Source organism: Encephalitozoon romaleae, chromosome I (assembly GCF_000280035.1).
Source record: "Encephalitozoon romaleae SJ-2008 chromosome I, complete sequence".
In the NCBI taxonomy this organism is placed as follows: Eukaryota; Fungi; Microsporidia; family Unikaryonidae; genus Encephalitozoon; species Encephalitozoon romaleae.
The window spans coordinates 78,431-94,110 of NC_024896.1; the positions used below are offsets into that span (position 1 = coordinate 78,431).

General features: G+C 42.2%; 15 protein-coding genes across 15 annotated transcripts; 4 read left to right on the forward strand and 11 right to left on the reverse strand.

Moving 5' to 3' along the window:
• Nucleotides 1-84: 84 nt before the first annotated feature.
• EROM_010800 (CDP-diacylglycerol) lies at nt 85-654 on the forward strand (the record flags this gene model as incomplete). The annotated part of the gene is made up of 1 exon (XM_009265646.1): nt 85-654. One exon carries the CDS (start codon nt 85-87, stop codon nt 652-654), a length of 570 nt encoding a protein of 189 aa, XP_009263921.1.
• A 70-nt stretch (nt 655-724) lies between these two features.
• Nucleotides 725-1,300, reverse strand: EROM_010810 (ubiquitin conjugating enzyme E2; the record flags this gene model as incomplete). The annotated part of the gene is made up of 1 exon (XM_009265647.1): nt 725-1,300. The coding sequence occupies one exon, from the start codon at nt 1,298-1,300 to the stop codon at nt 725-727; it is 576 nt and encodes a 191-aa protein (XP_009263922.1).
• A 61-nt stretch (nt 1,301-1,361) lies between these two features.
• On the reverse strand, nt 1,362-2,147 carry EROM_010820 (hypothetical protein; the record flags this gene model as incomplete). Its single annotated transcript, XM_009265648.1, has 1 exon — nt 1,362-2,147. The coding sequence occupies one exon, from the start codon at nt 2,145-2,147 to the stop codon at nt 1,362-1,364; it is 786 nt and encodes a 261-aa protein (XP_009263923.1).
• A 100-nt stretch (nt 2,148-2,247) lies between these two features.
• On the reverse strand, nt 2,248-2,964 carry EROM_010830 (hypothetical protein; the record flags this gene model as incomplete). Its single annotated transcript, XM_009265649.1, has 1 exon — nt 2,248-2,964. One exon carries the CDS (start codon nt 2,962-2,964, stop codon nt 2,248-2,250), a length of 717 nt encoding a protein of 238 aa, XP_009263924.1.
• Nucleotides 2,965-3,017: 53 nt separating this feature from the next.
• Nucleotides 3,018-3,503, forward strand: EROM_010840 (general negative regulator of transcription; the record flags this gene model as incomplete). The annotated part of the gene is made up of 1 exon (XM_009265650.1): nt 3,018-3,503. The coding sequence occupies one exon, from the start codon at nt 3,018-3,020 to the stop codon at nt 3,501-3,503; it is 486 nt and encodes a 161-aa protein (XP_009263925.1).
• Nucleotides 3,504-3,564: 61 nt separating this feature from the next.
• EROM_010850 (hypothetical protein) lies at nt 3,565-5,253 on the reverse strand (the record flags this gene model as incomplete). Its single annotated transcript, XM_009265651.1, has 1 exon — nt 3,565-5,253. One exon carries the CDS (start codon nt 5,251-5,253, stop codon nt 3,565-3,567), a length of 1,689 nt encoding a protein of 562 aa, XP_009263926.1.
• A 21-nt stretch (nt 5,254-5,274) lies between these two features.
• Nucleotides 5,275-7,293, reverse strand: EROM_010860 (DNA repair helicase Rad25; the record flags this gene model as incomplete). The annotated part of the gene is made up of 1 exon (XM_009265652.1): nt 5,275-7,293. One exon carries the CDS (start codon nt 7,291-7,293, stop codon nt 5,275-5,277), a length of 2,019 nt encoding a protein of 672 aa, XP_009263927.1.
• Nucleotides 7,294-7,720: 427 nt separating this feature from the next.
• Nucleotides 7,721-8,908, reverse strand: EROM_010870 (hypothetical protein; the record flags this gene model as incomplete). Its single annotated transcript, XM_009265653.1, has 1 exon — nt 7,721-8,908. One exon carries the CDS (start codon nt 8,906-8,908, stop codon nt 7,721-7,723), a length of 1,188 nt encoding a protein of 395 aa, XP_009263928.1.
• A 121-nt stretch (nt 8,909-9,029) lies between these two features.
• Nucleotides 9,030-9,950, reverse strand: EROM_010880 (NOL1/NOL2/sun tRNA/rRNA cytosine-C5-methylase; the record flags this gene model as incomplete). The annotated part of the gene is made up of 1 exon (XM_009265654.1): nt 9,030-9,950. The coding sequence occupies one exon, from the start codon at nt 9,948-9,950 to the stop codon at nt 9,030-9,032; it is 921 nt and encodes a 306-aa protein (XP_009263929.1).
• Nucleotides 9,951-10,041: 91 nt separating this feature from the next.
• Nucleotides 10,042-11,811, reverse strand: EROM_010890 (hypothetical protein; the record flags this gene model as incomplete). Its single annotated transcript, XM_009265655.1, has 1 exon — nt 10,042-11,811. The coding sequence occupies one exon, from the start codon at nt 11,809-11,811 to the stop codon at nt 10,042-10,044; it is 1,770 nt and encodes a 589-aa protein (XP_009263930.1).
• Nucleotides 11,812-11,933: 122 nt separating this feature from the next.
• Nucleotides 11,934-12,149, forward strand: EROM_010900 (SCF ubiquitin ligase and anaphase-promoting; the record flags this gene model as incomplete). Its single annotated transcript, XM_009265656.1, has 1 exon — nt 11,934-12,149. One exon carries the CDS (start codon nt 11,934-11,936, stop codon nt 12,147-12,149), a length of 216 nt encoding a protein of 71 aa, XP_009263931.1.
• A 66-nt stretch (nt 12,150-12,215) lies between these two features.
• Nucleotides 12,216-12,842, reverse strand: EROM_010910 (hypothetical protein; the record flags this gene model as incomplete). Its single annotated transcript, XM_009265657.1, has 1 exon — nt 12,216-12,842. One exon carries the CDS (start codon nt 12,840-12,842, stop codon nt 12,216-12,218), a length of 627 nt encoding a protein of 208 aa, XP_009263932.1.
• A 359-nt stretch (nt 12,843-13,201) lies between these two features.
• EROM_010920 (hypothetical protein) lies at nt 13,202-13,798 on the reverse strand (the record flags this gene model as incomplete). The annotated part of the gene is made up of 1 exon (XM_009265658.1): nt 13,202-13,798. One exon carries the CDS (start codon nt 13,796-13,798, stop codon nt 13,202-13,204), a length of 597 nt encoding a protein of 198 aa, XP_009263933.1.
• Nucleotides 13,799-13,914: 116 nt separating this feature from the next.
• On the reverse strand, nt 13,915-14,196 carry EROM_010930 (cytochrome B5; the record flags this gene model as incomplete). The annotated part of the gene is made up of 1 exon (XM_009265659.1): nt 13,915-14,196. The coding sequence occupies one exon, from the start codon at nt 14,194-14,196 to the stop codon at nt 13,915-13,917; it is 282 nt and encodes a 93-aa protein (XP_009263934.1).
• A 48-nt stretch (nt 14,197-14,244) lies between these two features.
• On the forward strand, nt 14,245-15,678 carry EROM_010940 (RtcB-like protein; the record flags this gene model as incomplete). Its single annotated transcript, XM_009265660.1, has 1 exon — nt 14,245-15,678. The coding sequence occupies one exon, from the start codon at nt 14,245-14,247 to the stop codon at nt 15,676-15,678; it is 1,434 nt and encodes a 477-aa protein (XP_009263935.1).
• Nucleotides 15,679-15,680: the final 2 nt, after the last annotated feature.

Here is a 15,680-nt window from a genome sequence, read left to right on the forward strand (position 1 = left end):
ATATATTTTCAATGCTTTTTATTTTCTTTCGCTCTCTCATGCTGAGAACTTCAAAACAAAGATCATGCTACCCCATTTTGCAAGATGAAGTTAAGTGTGATGTTCAATGTTCCGAACACAATTGGATATTTCAGAATTGGACTCCTGATTGCATCTACCTTTGTATCTGGATCAGCGTTTGTTGTTCTATATGGCCTATCATCTCTCCTTGATTTCTTTGATGGGCATCTTGCAAGGATGCTCAATCAGTGCTCTCTTCTAGGGTCAAGCCTAGACATGATAACAGACAGGGTTTCCACAGTTGTGATATCGCTTCGAATCATCCAGAAGAGAGTTGAATACTTACAGATTCTATCTCTGTACATAATATTCGACCTCATCTCTCATTTTATATACTTCCACATGTCGACCTTGCTGGGGAAGCATCACAAAGGAACGAGCAATAGGATCCTAAGAGTTTATTATGACAAGAGGGTTCTTGGCCCTACATGTTTACTGAGCGAGGTGTTCTTTATGTACATATACTGTTTTGACTACAAGGGAGTGCTTCTTTATACTCTTGGGGGTGTCACAATGGTTAAGACATTATTCCATCTTGCCCAACTTTCAGAAGCTGTTTCAGGTATGAGTGATATCCGTTGTATTGAGAAATAAACCCAAAAAGTCAAAAAAGTCTCCCAACAAGGTATATTGATATCAGAAAATATTTTATTGAAGTTGGTACCTAATCCTCGGATTCCATTTCCAATGCTATTTCCCTGGCCTGCGGATCTGTGCTTCTAAGCTTCTCGTCTTCTTCTCGAGCAATCTTGATGACTTTCTTGGCATATTCTTCGTGATTGTCCCTGTGCATCACAGAGGCATCGACATTTGCTGGAGATGATGTATTTGGAGCATTGAGGATTACAATGATCGATAGAAGAATCGTTCTGATGTTCTGAACAGGTGCCCACTTGTCTTTGGAGTCCCCATATCCTGTTGGGTCAGGGGCATCCTCCTCAAGAATGGATATGCACATTTTTCCATCTTCATAGATATTTGGGTGGAACATTTTCGAAACAAACTTGAGAGTGGGCGGCTGAAGAGGATAGCAATCTGGAAACTCCATCACCGCCTTCAGAATCCTTCCTGCATACAAAGAGTCTCCTCCAAGTGTGAAATATATATCCCAAACCTTGTAGTTTCTGTTTTCCTTCGGGCCCCTAGGGCATGCTCTGAAGAGCTTTCTTTCATCACCTGTGGAGTCTTTCAGCATATCCTCCTCCTTCGATAAGCGCCTGCGGGCACCAGGTGATAACATTTGTAGGGGTCATATATTTGTTTTTATATCATGGAGCCCTCTATCTATAGCTCGGGCCCCCTCATCTGGTTATCAAATATAAAACTTGTGCACTAACTAGTCTGTAGAAGGGATGCCCAGGAGTAAAGTCACAGAAAAATGAAAGACCTGCACAAGCCCATTCTACAGGTAAAAACGATAGTGAGTATACTACAAACCCCATCCAGTGTGACTTTCCGATGGGGATCAGTGATGAACAACAGATGATGGCCTTAGAAAGGCATGATAGCCTTCCCATGAGCAGTGGGGTCCAAAGATCGATTCTGAATTCAGGAATCACTATCCCCCTGCATCCCACAACCTCTCTATATTCATTAGCTCTGTCAGTAAATGAAGCTTCTCTTAGGAGCCAGGCTATCTTCTTATATGCTTGTCCATAGTCATCGCTTTCTATCGGAGGAGACATCAAGCGATGTATGATAAGAAAATGAAAAACCGCAAGGAACATTGACACCACGTTATTCTTCAGAGAATACAACGACAGGAGCATTCCTACGGATTCCATCATCCCTGCTATTACCAGGTTTTCTCTGCGAAATCTGTCCATACAAAGATTACTTACAGACACATATATTGCAGCCATTGTGAAGCCATAGCACAGGAAATATAGCTCTGGAAATAATAGAGAAAGAATAAACAGAGAGTTTGATATATACATTCTTCTCTTTGTGCCTGGAACAAGAAATGCAATCAAGGAAGAAGGAATGGATAGAACAAATAGATATGGCCCTGGAAAATGGCTTGCCACTAGAAGAAGAGGTATAGAATACAACATAGCCTGCCTCCTCAAGCATCCAGGACTTTCCATTGATGTTTGTTTATCTTATAACTTAAAGAAAACATGGAAACATCATTCTGGAATTTAATAAGATCCACTCCAATAAGGCACGCTCTAGGATCCTTACATATCATTCATTGTTTTCTTCATAAAGAATACTAAGCACATCATTCTTGAGGCTTTCATCAAGTCCCTTTTTCTCTAGAAAGTATTTCTCGACAGTGAATAGTTTCTTGAAGTAAAAGTCTCTTTCCTTTTCAAAAGCTATAAGCAAGGACTTGACTTCTTCATCCTCAAATCCCTTTGGACCAGAGATGGTTGCTTGCTCCTCAATGGTGCGTTTTTCAGTCTCCATCTGTGTAATCCTATCCTCCATTCTTGAAAGTGTACTTTCCAGCTCTCTAATTCTATTGTCTTTTGCATCCACTATCTCTTTAATGTTCTTGCACCCAGAGCAATGTGAGTTAACGGAGGAAGAAGCAGAGGTTCCTAGACTTTCATCTCTAGTGCTCTCTCTGGGCTTCCTCTCTCCCATGTTCTTGGAATAATACTTTGCTAGCCATTGCGCCACCTCTAGATTGTCTTGCATTTTGCATTTAACCAGCTTGTCGACAGGGAAATAGAGTTTTATGTTTCTCGATGCAAAGAATCCCTGACATGCTTTCATGTTCCTCAAGTAATCGTGCTCTCCATCTGGGTTCCGGACGTAGTTTGAAGGGAAGTCAGTGTGAATTAGAGACAGAATCCTACATATCACCACACCCTTCCCGAGCTCTTCAATTGCAGAAATCTCGATTCCCAGTGATCTTATCCACTCAATTAACTCTCTGCGGCTTTTCTGTGCCATACCTACCAGGGCTGTTTCCGCCCGATTGATATACACTCTGGATTCCTAACCCAATGGTAAATATCCAGAAAAAGCTTGAACAGATCCAGCAGGACCACCATGCAGTTCATGACATGAACAAGGACAAGCTGGCCGAAATACTGTCAATAGTTAGAGAAAAAAGGTATCAGGATCCGTCTACATACTACCCGCAATCCCTTCTCTCCAGGATGCTCCCAAACTGCTACCCAAAAGCACCAAACGAGGGAATTTTCAAGGTCAACATAGAGGACATGAAGATGGATAATCTACATGAGGAAACACTCTTCTATATTTTCTACACATTTCCAAATGATAAGCTACAAGTAAAGGCCTATGATAATATTCTCAGAAGAAAGTATATCTTCTGCAGAATGTACAAGTGCTTTGTAACATTCAACGCTCCTCCAATCGCCGACCATGTTAAAAGATCCATTGTGATGTTTGACCCATTCAGCTGGTCCAAGGTATCCATAGAGGTTGTTTTCGACGAAAGGTTTATTCGGTCGTTAGAGAAATAAAAAATAGGTGGTACTATTCAAGCAAATAGATTCATTACTCCATTTATTGTACCGAGGGATGCTACGGCCTCTCATGTTTTACATCTGGCTCAAGTATGCTATGAAGAGACGGCTCGTTATTTCTGAGATACCCATAGAAACTACATAAATGCCCTTCCACAACCTTTTTGTCTTGTGGGCTCAAACTCTTATCGTTTATCTCAGCTGCAAACCTATCTCTGATATAACACACTAGAGTTCTTTTTATTGTTGTATTTATATTTGCAGGGAACTTCAGGCTTCTAGCCATAGAAAATACCTTGAGGAGATCAACCCCAAAGTCGTCATTCTTGGTAACAATCTTGAAAAGTTCATCAATTTCCTTTTCCTTCTGTTTTATTACTTCCTCCATGAACTTTTTGTTTCCCTTATCTATCTCCGACAAACATCTAAACTCAATGTTCCTGTAGAAATCATTTTTTTCGATCGAATACTTCAAAATCTCTGAAGCAGTAGATTGTGCTTCGATAAAGGAATCCATGTCTCCCTTACTCCTGTCAATAAGGCTGCACAGATGCTGATCTATTCTCTTTGCAAGAAGCTCATCAAGCTCATTGGAAAATTGAAATATACTAGACACAAAGCCATTACACTCGTCAATAAAAGTCATCATCGAAGACTTCAGTTGCTCCATTCCGTCTGCATCAGGATCAATATCCTTAGGCCCCCTCGTTTCAAAGTAGTTAATTGCCACAGAGCTTATAATCCTATCTACACTCTCGTAGTCGATCCCAAGGTGAACAGTAAGCCTTCGGAGAGAGATGAGTGCTTCTCTTATCTGGGAGAAGTTGTGGCTTTCGAACAACATCTTGTTTCTGGATAGAATATCAAATGCAAGCTTGGCATGGATTCTGAAGCCTGTGTCAAGAGATTCAAGGTAATGGCTCCACAGGATAAATCCCGCAGTATCAGAAATCGCATTAGGATCATCCTTAGCAGCAACATCCTTCACAAACTCCTTCCTTTTCTCATTTACTCTCTCCACAATGACCGTCCCGGCCCCCAACCTTCTTGATTCATGAAGAATGCATAGAAAGGTTTTGGATATAAACAAATCCCGGAGAGTGCCAAGAGGATCAAATATATGAGACTCTTTCTTCTCCCAGAGAATCCTGTTTATCTCAACACCGCCTTCCCGAACATTATTGCTAGCATTCCCAATCCATAGATCAATATCCTTCATCATCAGATTTACAAGCATCTTTCTTGATTTGATGCATATCTGGTTTGCACTCACAAAGAATCTATACTTCTCTAACAAGCAAAGCTTCTTCTCCATGGACACCACACTCTTTGCCATGTTATAGTAGTACAATGGATCTTCCCTCATATTCTTATCAATGCTCTCGTACTCAGATGCAATACCTATAAATCCTAAGATCTCCTTCAATTCAGACACAACTAGGTCAAGCCGTGATTCTATTATGGTGTTTTCTTCAATCTCGTGGAGGGCATCGGTGTATTGTATAACAGCGTCAGAAATAGAAGAAACCAGCTCGTTATTTGTGTTTATAATCCCTCCCAGCCTTTGCTTGGTCTTTTCCAAATCACTACACTTGCTGATTATGTCCATGTAGTCCTGAGAAATACTTCCCATCATTTCCTTTTCTTTTCTCTCAATCTCCTTGGAGAGCTCAACCAGCACTTCTTCCTTCCTCTTCGACTTCAGCACCTCTTTGAGCCTTTCCTCTTCATTGGATGTAAAGTTCATAAGGGATCAAGGTCTCGAATCCTAAGGCTTTGGATTCAATTTCCTATTCTTCCTGCCGTTCTTGGTAAGAGTGTGACGCTGCGGAGCCTTTCTTTCAATATAGGCCATCTCGTCAGCACCACTAAGGTTCTTCAGCTTTGCTGTGTTATATACAACTCCCTCTTCGCTGCCGCTTTCCTCACTTTCTAGCTCCTTTTCAGACGCAAGCAGCACCCCTGCCAGTAATTCTCTTTGCTGCCCTTTTGTCTTGTATACACAATGTTCGTTTTCATGTACCTCGGGTATGTCTGTAAGTATTGTGAATGTGTATCCTTGGTCTATTAAGAACTGCTGTCTTTTGCTCGAGTAGAACATCTCATCAGTGTCCTTGCTCACCAGAGAGTAGAAATAGACCCTGAAGTCGGGGTCATTTCTCCTTTTTGCCCTGAGAATTCTTCCAAGTCTTTGCGCTTCCTGCCTTCGGCTTCCAAAGTGGCTACTTATCTGTATCAGGCATGTTGCCTCAGGAAGATCTATCGATGTGTCTCCAACCTTACTCAAAAATATCGTGTTGATGACCGGATTTGTCTGGAATTGCTTCAGAATCCTCATCCTTTCTGTTTGCCCTGTAGGCCCGTAAATAAATGGCTTTCCAAGCTTCAGAGCATATGCCTTCAGCGCATATACACTGTCAGAAAAAACAATGATCTTGTCCCCCCTACTTTCATGCTTATTTATCAAGTACTCACACACCTGAAATTTCGTCGGATTCATTATAGATAGAAGCCTTCTTCTCCGGGTCGGCTGAGAGAGATACTCTCTGTAGAAATCCCCGGTCATCCCGCACCATACCTCTACACATGACACCTTGGCTATGTGCCCCTTAGCACTCAGATCCTGCCAGTCAGCTTCATAGAGCTTGGGTCCAATTAAGAAGTTCAGATCTTCAATTTTATCATCCTCTCTTACAAGAGTTGCAGTAAGCCCAAGCTTGCAGTGATGAGACACCAGTGACAGAACTCTCCTAAACATCATTGCAGGTACAACATGAACCTCATCAAGGACAAGCAATCCCCATTCGGTCTTTCGTATAAGATCCATGATCTTTTGCGCCTCGTAGGATCGCTTTCCTGTATATGCAAGCATCGTATATGTTGTAACAACTATCCCGCAGTCATCCCTTGGCCACTCTTTGTGATCAGAAGTAAACCTTCCTACATTATCAGGGGATATGTTTGTGAACTGTTGCGTTTGCTGCCTCCATTGCTCAACGGACACTGCAGACGTGCACAGCACTAGGCAGCTCTTCTTGATCGTACTTATTGCTGTGATCCCAACAATGGTCTTTCCAGATCCACAAGGCAATACAATTATTCCAGATCTTGCTCTTCCATTTCCAAACATCTTGTTGAGACATATCTCTTGGTAAGACCGAATGATTGTGGTAGGCTTCAGGTCTATCTTGAGGCTCCGAAGCACATTGTCATTCCTGAAGTCGTATTCCTCAATCAACGGATAATCAACCTCAATGCATCGCTTCTTCACCATCTCTACATTCTCAACTTCAATCGACAGGCCTCCTTTTTCCTTAGGACCACCGACGGTGTGTGATCTTATCACAGTATCCTCAGACAATATCTTGTACACAGACTCATTTGCAGCCTCTAGAAAAAAGCTGTTTTCCTTCATGACAAGCTTCACTTTCCCATAACTCAGTGTGCATTCAGTGATAAACACCTTAACAGACCTCGGGAGATGGTTCTTGGAAAACCGATCCAGCGTCTCGATGATGTCTCCAGTCGTCAACCCAACACTGACTGCAGCATACAGAGAGTATGCTGTGATTTGGAATTCATGCACTCTGAGAGGCCTGCTCATGGGCTCTGCAATAGCTATCAGAAAGTCACTAGCTTGGCGAGAGGACTCCCGAAATGTCTCTAGTATGATCAATCCATCGTAATTCACCCACATTGGATATCTTTCACTCTTCTCCTTGAGAACAACCTCCTCATATGGGAACTGGTGCTTTGTTGCCTTCTTGGGGATCGCAAGCTCATTCATGCTTTGGGTGATATTCCCTATGGATTTATCGAATTCCCTCCCCACTTACATCAGAACACAAGATACCCCATGTTCGAAATGGATCATACATACTATACAGACGCATTTTTGGACGCATGTCTTCTGGGCTATACAAGCATAGAATTAACTGCAAAGCCATTCACAAATGTAAAGGACGAGGATATAGAAGAGACACCAATCCCCCTTACAAAAGACCATGTCTTTCCAATAGACTTCGGACTTACTCTGTGAGTTAGATCAGCCCTAAGAATAAATAATTAATGCGTGTTTATTGTGATTGGAGGGGAAAGGATGGTATTATTACAATCAATAAACCCGCTATGTATAATGCAACTATAAACAAGTCAAGACTTCATCTCTTGATATTGCCAGCGGCCTATCGAGTATTCAAGTTGTGGGTATAATGTCACTTCTTTTCGTCATAGCACGAATCGCTCGTCAATTCGCTAAACTCCTCCTTCTCTTCATCTTTGCTCTTCTTGGTGTCCTTTCTCCTGTAATCTTTGCAGTACTTGATGCATTCTTCCTTCATGCTTGGAGAATCATATCTATCCATGTCTACACACATCTCTTTTGTGCACGGCATCTCTGGCTTCCTGGGGGAATATGGTCTAGAGCTTTGGATATTTTGGTCGGACTTCCATTCATCTTGGGTGTCCTCTTCCCTTTCCCAGTCATCAGAATCTCTTTTGGTTCCTCTAGGCCTTTTTCTCCTACCTTCTCGAGATTCCCTTCTTGGTGGATACTCCCTACCCCACCCTTCTCGAGGTCCCCTGTCATAGGACCTGTTCGGATTCCCTTGTATATCCGGCTGCTCTATGTCTCTTTGCTGAGGAAACTTCTGTTGGCGGTCCAGAATATTTGTTATTGCTTCATACTTGCTCTGTTCTATGGGATATATCAACACGCCTGGTGGTACACCCTTCCCAGGCCCAAGAGGAGACATGATGTTGTTTTCTTCGTCACAGTTTCCTTCTCCTCTACTACATGAGGTCAAGCTCCCAAGCTTGTTTCCTATTTTTTTTAAGCTTCCCTTGAGAGAGTCTAGCAAGGATTTCTTCAGCTGGTCTAAGTTGAGATTCTTGACAATTTCATCTGCAATCTTATCCCGGCAATTCTTATCTTTACAATCTTTTCCATTGTCCTCCTCATTACAAGAAGTGTTTCCTCCGTTTAGAAGGTCAAGACATTTCTGATCAATACAACACTCCTTAGCATTCTCACCCAAAGTCTTCCTACAATTCTCTAATATGTTTTTGAACTTATTGAGTTGATCAGCCAAACACTTCTTGAGCTGCTCTTTTTTCTCAGACATATCACATACATTTGCATATTGAGCGTTCCCTGGTGGTTGGAGAGCCATAGGTGTCATAGCCACCTGTTGACCATTTCCGGATCCTTCGGGCGTGAATGACAGAAGTTGCCCAGGCTTGCTTGTAGGTACACTGATAGCCTGCACTTGAGGTATAGATCCCATAAACCCTTGATCAAAAAGAGGAGAGTTCGATGGGAGGACTGAATACAACGAACTTCCCGTATCTGTTGCTTCAGCACATCTCCAAAGCACTGCCACCAAACTCAATTGCCCTATCATCTAGTGTTTTGTTTATCACACCTTCATATGCCTCATAGATATCAAATATTTCTGTAACCAGTTTCATTCAAAGAATAATGTTTCAAGGATTTATCATGAACACTAGAGAAGTCCATAACTTTTAATTTTTTTTCACGATCTTTGCATAGAAAAACCCGTCCATATTATGAACATGTGGGTAAATTCTTCTGGCCATCTTAAGCGACCCATTGTAGTTCCTTCCCTTGAAGCTCATGAATCCATCCTTTCCAATGTCGACCTCGCACTGGGCCATTTTAGCAGAGGGGCATTTCGTGAGAAGATAGTTAACAACCTCCTCGTTTTCCTTGACAAGCACAGAGCATGTAGAATACATCAATATCCCCCCAGGCCTTAACATCTCAAATCCATGGAGTATAAGCTCTTTCTGTAGTGTGGCCATTCTATCTATTTCACTTCTTGTTCTGGTAGTCTTCACAGAAGGGTCCTTCGATATCACCCCGGTTCCAGAACAGGGGGCATCCAATAAAACCCTGTCCACTTTTCCAACATTCACCTTTCTTCCATCCATGTTCATCACTATGCAGTTTCGAACACCCATCCTCTGTATATTGCTTTTCAATCCTGCCATCCTGTCTTCATTCACATCATTTGCATATATTATCCCAGTATTCTCCATCAATGCAGCAATGTGCGTTGTCTTCCCTCCTGGCGCCGCACACAAGTCAACAACAGTCAGACCTTCCTTGAGCTCCATGTTAAGAACAGGAAGCATGGATGCAGCTCCTTGAAGACAGTAGTATCCTGCAAGATACTCGGGAGTCGCTCCAATGGGCACAGACGACTTGAAGACAACACATCCACTGTCAGTCCAACTAAGATCATCAAGATCTACTCCTCTTCCACGCAAGAGCTTAGAGACATCCTTCCTGTGTTTCAAGAGGGTGTTTATTCGTATGGTAGTTGGCCTCTGCTTCTCACTCTCCTCTATAAAAACCTCTGCTTCTTTACGCGGAAACAATTCACATATCTTTTCCAGAAGATACTCGTTATACGTATCCATCAGAGGGCAATTTTTTCTGCAAAAAATCGCTTTTCTATCTTACTAAGCTAAACCTAAAGAATTTAATCATCACAGATATTCAATAATCTTATCATTTCTTAAACAGAACCCCGGCCGTTCCACAGAACACAACTTCTTCTCTGGCATTCCCAATATGTCTTACTGGCGGCGTTGTAACCCTTTGCCCGAAATCATACAAGCTGGCTTCAAGCCTCTGTTCATTGTAGCTGAGGCTTTTGTAGTATCTGTTATAGTACTGTCGCAGATCCCCAGACGTTTTTGCTGGAAAATATGCTGCCATCAATACCCAATTCTTGTTGTAGTATGGAAAATATATGGCAAACACCTGCCTTTCGTCTATCGTCCATTTCTTCAACACATCCTCTTTACTGATCGAAACTCTTCTTGGAGCCATGGACACTGTCGTACTAGTGCTTTCACTCGACGGCAGGATGAACTTTGTGTAGTATCTAAAAAACATTTTTAGGTCCCTTTCAGACTTGTTTATCAACGGTTGGTACTTTGCCCATGATTTCCCAAAAATCCTAAAGTGTTGGATGAACACATTCCTCTCGTACTCAGACCACGTGCTTTCAATTATAAGCTTAACCTCAGAGTCAGAGATCCTTCCAGACTTATGCTTCATATATGAATAGGTTTTGTCTTTCATCAGATAGTACTTCAGGACACACTTCTCTGTCCTTAGGTGTGGCGCAAGCTCCCGGATCTTCTTGAAGTTGTTTCCATATTTGTAGATGAGCTCAGAAGCTAGCTTGTCTTCCTCTTTGGTAAATCCGGTTTCAGGAACCTCTGGAATGCAGGAAATAATGTTCATAGGTGCCTTAACAGGTCCACTACAAATCTCTGGAATTTCCGCTCTATTGCTTTTTGTTCTGTTCAAAAGCATGTCTCTCTGGCTAACAATGTACTTCAAAGCTCGTTCATCATCCTTTTGCATTGTTGGAAAAACTCTCTTCAGAAAGTATCTATATCTACAATCGTTAAGCTCTACAGGAGAAGGCTCTTTGTCGCAATCTTCAGCCTTGCTCTTGGTGAAGATCTTCTTCTCCTTATTGTTCCTCCTTTCATCTTCTATCCTTCTCTTTCTTCTGCTACCACCATCTATCCCTTCTTCTTTGTCTATAAGCCCCTCTCTAGCTTCTACTTCTTCTTTTCTGCCAGGAGGAGGTGATCTTACATCCTTGCCCTCCTTTGCTGCCGTTGAGGAAAAGCCCGATAACCTCAAGCCGCTCAATCCTTCATGTCTCTCAAAAAAACAAAGTATAGGAACTATTTCATCCCCTGGGACATCAACAACAATACTTCCAATTATATCACTACACAACATGTCTTCTATCTTTACAATATTGACTTCCTTATCTTCTAACGCAGAGCCGTGCAAATAACATGAGGCCCTTTCTATCCTATTTTCATTTCTCCTTCCCGCACACTCCGTTGGCCCCCTTCTGTTCTCTAATTTCATTCTATAATGCTTACTTTCTCTTATACTCCTTCCTTCGATTTCTTTACTCCCACATCCATTTCCTCTCTCAGTCATCCCATCCATCATGGTGAATCTCATATGCTTCTTTGATCCCCATCTATTGTGTTCTTCTGTCCTTTTCTCCCAGTCAGTTGGGAAGGTTCCTCCCTTGCCCTTCTGTCCATTGCTCCATCTCTCATCCCCTCCTTTCATACCGTCTCTAGAACTCATCACTTCATTATTCCTTTCAATTCTTAGGCGCCCCTCTCCTCCATTCTCCTGTAGAGATTGCGCGGACAGCCCATACCACCCCACTCTCCTGCCATCCCTGCCCTTAGAATCATCTTCTAGATTCCTCGTTGCCTCATTACTCTCCATCTTAATCCCGGAATGGTGTCTAAGGGGCTGGAAATAAACCCCTCAAATATACAAATTCCATGGAAAACAAGGAAATAATAAAGCTAAAGAAATGGAATCTTGTTGCTCTATGGTCTCTAGACATGAAGATCGAAACCTGTGCAATATGCAGGAACCATATAATGGACACTTGCGTGGAATGCCAGAATGGTGTCATAAGCAATGATGAATGTAAGGTTTCATGGGGTATTTGCAACCATGCATTCCACACACATTGTATAACAAGGTGGCTGAGCTCCAAAAACGTTTGCCCTTTAGATACAAAGAAGTGGGTTTATTATAACCCAGAGGAAAAATAAAATGCAAATAGAATTTAACAACTCTTCTATCCATCCCATAACATCTTATCCTGTAGCACTGCTTGCTTAGCTCTTTTTTTTTCTTAACGCCCCGTATCTTTCCTTAAGTTCCATAACCTTTACTCTATAGGCCTCATCAAGCTTTCTTTTGTACTCGAGAATCTTTTCCTTACAAATTCTTTTGTACGCCTCCTGTTTCTCCCGAAGCTTTTCATCATATTGTCTTTTGAGATTCTCCATCTCTACCTTCTGCTTGGCCTCCATCCTTTGCTTTAGTTCAGACATTTCTTTCTCCATTGTCTTTATTAGCTTTCTTCGAGCTCCTAGTGCCTTTCTATGCATTTCTTTCAGCTCCTCAAACTCCTTCTGAATCCTAGACACCACACTGTCACTTCCATTTTCCTTACTCTCTGCCTTCCTTTCACCAGTATCCTGGTTTCGTCCATCCTCCGAAGTAAAATCCTTGAAAACAACTTTTCCTCTGATCACATTTCCAGGACCAGTCCCACTCAGAAATCCATCTTGATCTTCAATATCCTTTTCTCTGTCAATCTTTACATCCTTTCCATTACCATCCTTGTAGGCCATAGATATGTCCCCTGACTTATTTGTTATGTTTGAAAGCACATTTCTCTTGCGGACTCTAACTCTCTCGTCAAATACTCCCTCACCATCTTCCGATAGAATGTCCATTCTGGGGGCTTTTCTTTTGTTACCTTAGGAAAAATAGAGCCATCTTACCCAAAACCTATAAAAAACTAGACAAAATATTATAATAAAGAAGTCTTCAGATTACAGAATATGCACGTGCAGCAAGGGCAAACCTTTGACTCAAAGAGTGCAGTGCATCGGAAGATTTTCCATTCAAAGTATATCGAATAGGTGGAAAAATCAAGGTTAGACATCGCTAGATGCTGGAATGGACTTCCTTTTATCTGTAATGGTCATCATAAGACTTTAAGGGGGATTTATTAAGTGATTTAATATTCGAGCCTATTTAATTTTCGAGGACTTTCAGGTTTGGAAACTTACAAGCAGATCTGTGCAGTTAATCACACAAGCAGCACAAACTTTAACAGGATGTAGAAAAAACATACCATGAAGAAAAATAACAGAATAAAGGATAGGAAAAATACCACCCCTCCGATAACTGTAGAGGCAAAAGACCCTCTCTTCTCTCCATTTCGAAACACCTTTTTCTGCAGATCTGTATTGTACACCAAGTCAAGCTCATTTCCTATAAACACAGCCTTCACTACGGGGCCTACTTGCGAGAAATCCCCTGCACTGCTTCCCAGACTATCCATCGTATTTCCTTTTCTTCGCAGGGGATTGCTTTTCTGGATATCCTTAAATATCCTGAGGTATAGAGGGTTTCTAACAACCTCAAAATATAAAATGTCTTTGACTTCATTTCTGGTAGAGGGATCTTTCAGTTTATATATCCGGATTGCTCCAGAAACCGTATATCTCATACTAACGATACTACTTGCTAGATATACATGTCGCGTGCTCTCACATACCAAAATACAGAAAACAACAGACCCCGTGCTTGCCAGAATCTCCTCAAATGTCTCTAGTGTCAATGGATCCACATTTTGGAGATCCTCTGTGTGGATCACTTCCCCATTCTTCACAAACACCAGCATCTACTATGGGCTTCAATAATTGTTTGTGGGAAATTTAAATGTTTATGGCATAGCCATTCTCCATTCAAGTCATCTAGATATCAGGGAATTCATTTCACATTGATGAAATCTAAACTTTACTGCTTTGTGACTATCCCAACAACACTGTTTAGCAGGAGCTCCTTGTTTACATAGCCATGTGCCTCGTTGAATGCATCTGTGCAATCCTTTCCACCGTATTTCATTATGACATCCATACCGCCAGGATGTAAATTAAGGAAGTCGGTGACATCATACACCATCCCGTCCATTATGATCCAGCAGTCATCCGCCTTGTTGTGCCTCGACACCTCTTCTGCAGTAAGTGCCTTCAGAGATGAGGCTCTGCTCCTTTCTCTGGACCACCTTATCAGATTCATCAGAAAGCCTAGGGTTGGGATACCACGATTAGCAAAATTTATCCCTTAATGAAAGATGTGGAGCAAGCCGGTCTCTGCATAAAGATCAACCCGTCGTTCAATAAGTCCATGAGGACATCGGGGACCATATATGTTGATGAAGAACTAAGGAAGCCCCTGATTGAAGAGTTGAATGCTGGGGTAACTCCATCTTCTATTGGCCAGATATCTGATGTTTGCTCTTTGCCGGGGCTTATAGGAAACGTTATAGGGCTACCGGACATACATACGGGATATGGGTTTCCGATTGGATGTGTTGCAGCATTTGACATCAACAATCCCGAGTCTGTTGTAAGTCCAGGCGGGATAGGATACGACATCAATTGTGGAGTTAGAGCACTGAGGACTAACCTTGACATAAGCTGCTTCAAGGAGAAGGCCGAGTCTCTTGCAGATGAGCTGTTCGGGATAATACCCACTGGAATGGGAAGCGACAAGAGGTCAAATGTCGACTTGGGTGCATTGGACTCGATTCTAGACCAAGGGTTGGATTACCTGCTGAAATTAAAGGAGATACCCGATGAGGATGCTGAATATTGTGAGAGCAATGGCCGTATGACTGGGGACAGTCGCCTGGTGGGTCAGAAAGCAAAAGGAAGGGGATTGAATCAACTTGGAACTCTTGGATCTGGAAACCATTACTTAGAGGTGCAATATGTTGACGAGGTATATGACACGGAAAAGGCAGAGGTGATGGGGATAAGAAAGAAACAGATAGTCTTGATGATTCATAGTGGAAGTAGAGGACTTGGGCACAGAATATGCCACGACTCACTGATGAGAATGGCGAGGATGAGTACTGGATATGGTCAGCTTGCATGCTCTCCCTACAACTCCAAAGAATCCCAGGAATACCTTCTATCTATGGGATGTGCAGCAAACTTTGCCTTTGTCAACAGAGCAATGATAACTAAGAAGGCTAGACAAGCGTTTGAAAGGGTGTTTCCGGAAGCAAGGCTTGATCTGATTTATGATGTTTGTCACAACATTGCAAAGATAGAGAGCCATAAGATCAATGGGATGGAATACGATGCCATCGTACACAGAAAAGGTGCCTCCAGAGCATTTCCTCCAGGCCATCGAGATATTCCATGGAAGTACAAGGAGATGGGGCAGCCAGTGGTGGTGGGAGGATCCATGGGCACATATAGCTACATCTTATGTGGTTCGGAGAAATCCATGGAATTGAGCTTCGGATCATCATGCCATGGAGCAGGACGTGTTCTCTCTAGAGGCAAGTCAAAGGATTTATTTACCCATAAGAATGTATGTGATCTTCTAAGGGATCAAGACATAGTATTCAGGTGTCCTAGCGACCCTGGGATGGTTGAAGAATCACCTGGATGTTATAAAGACATCAATAGAGTTGTTGATTTAAGTGATAGAATCGGGTTGACAAAGAAGGTTTGCCGACTAAAGCCATGCCTAGTCATTAAAGGCTAATC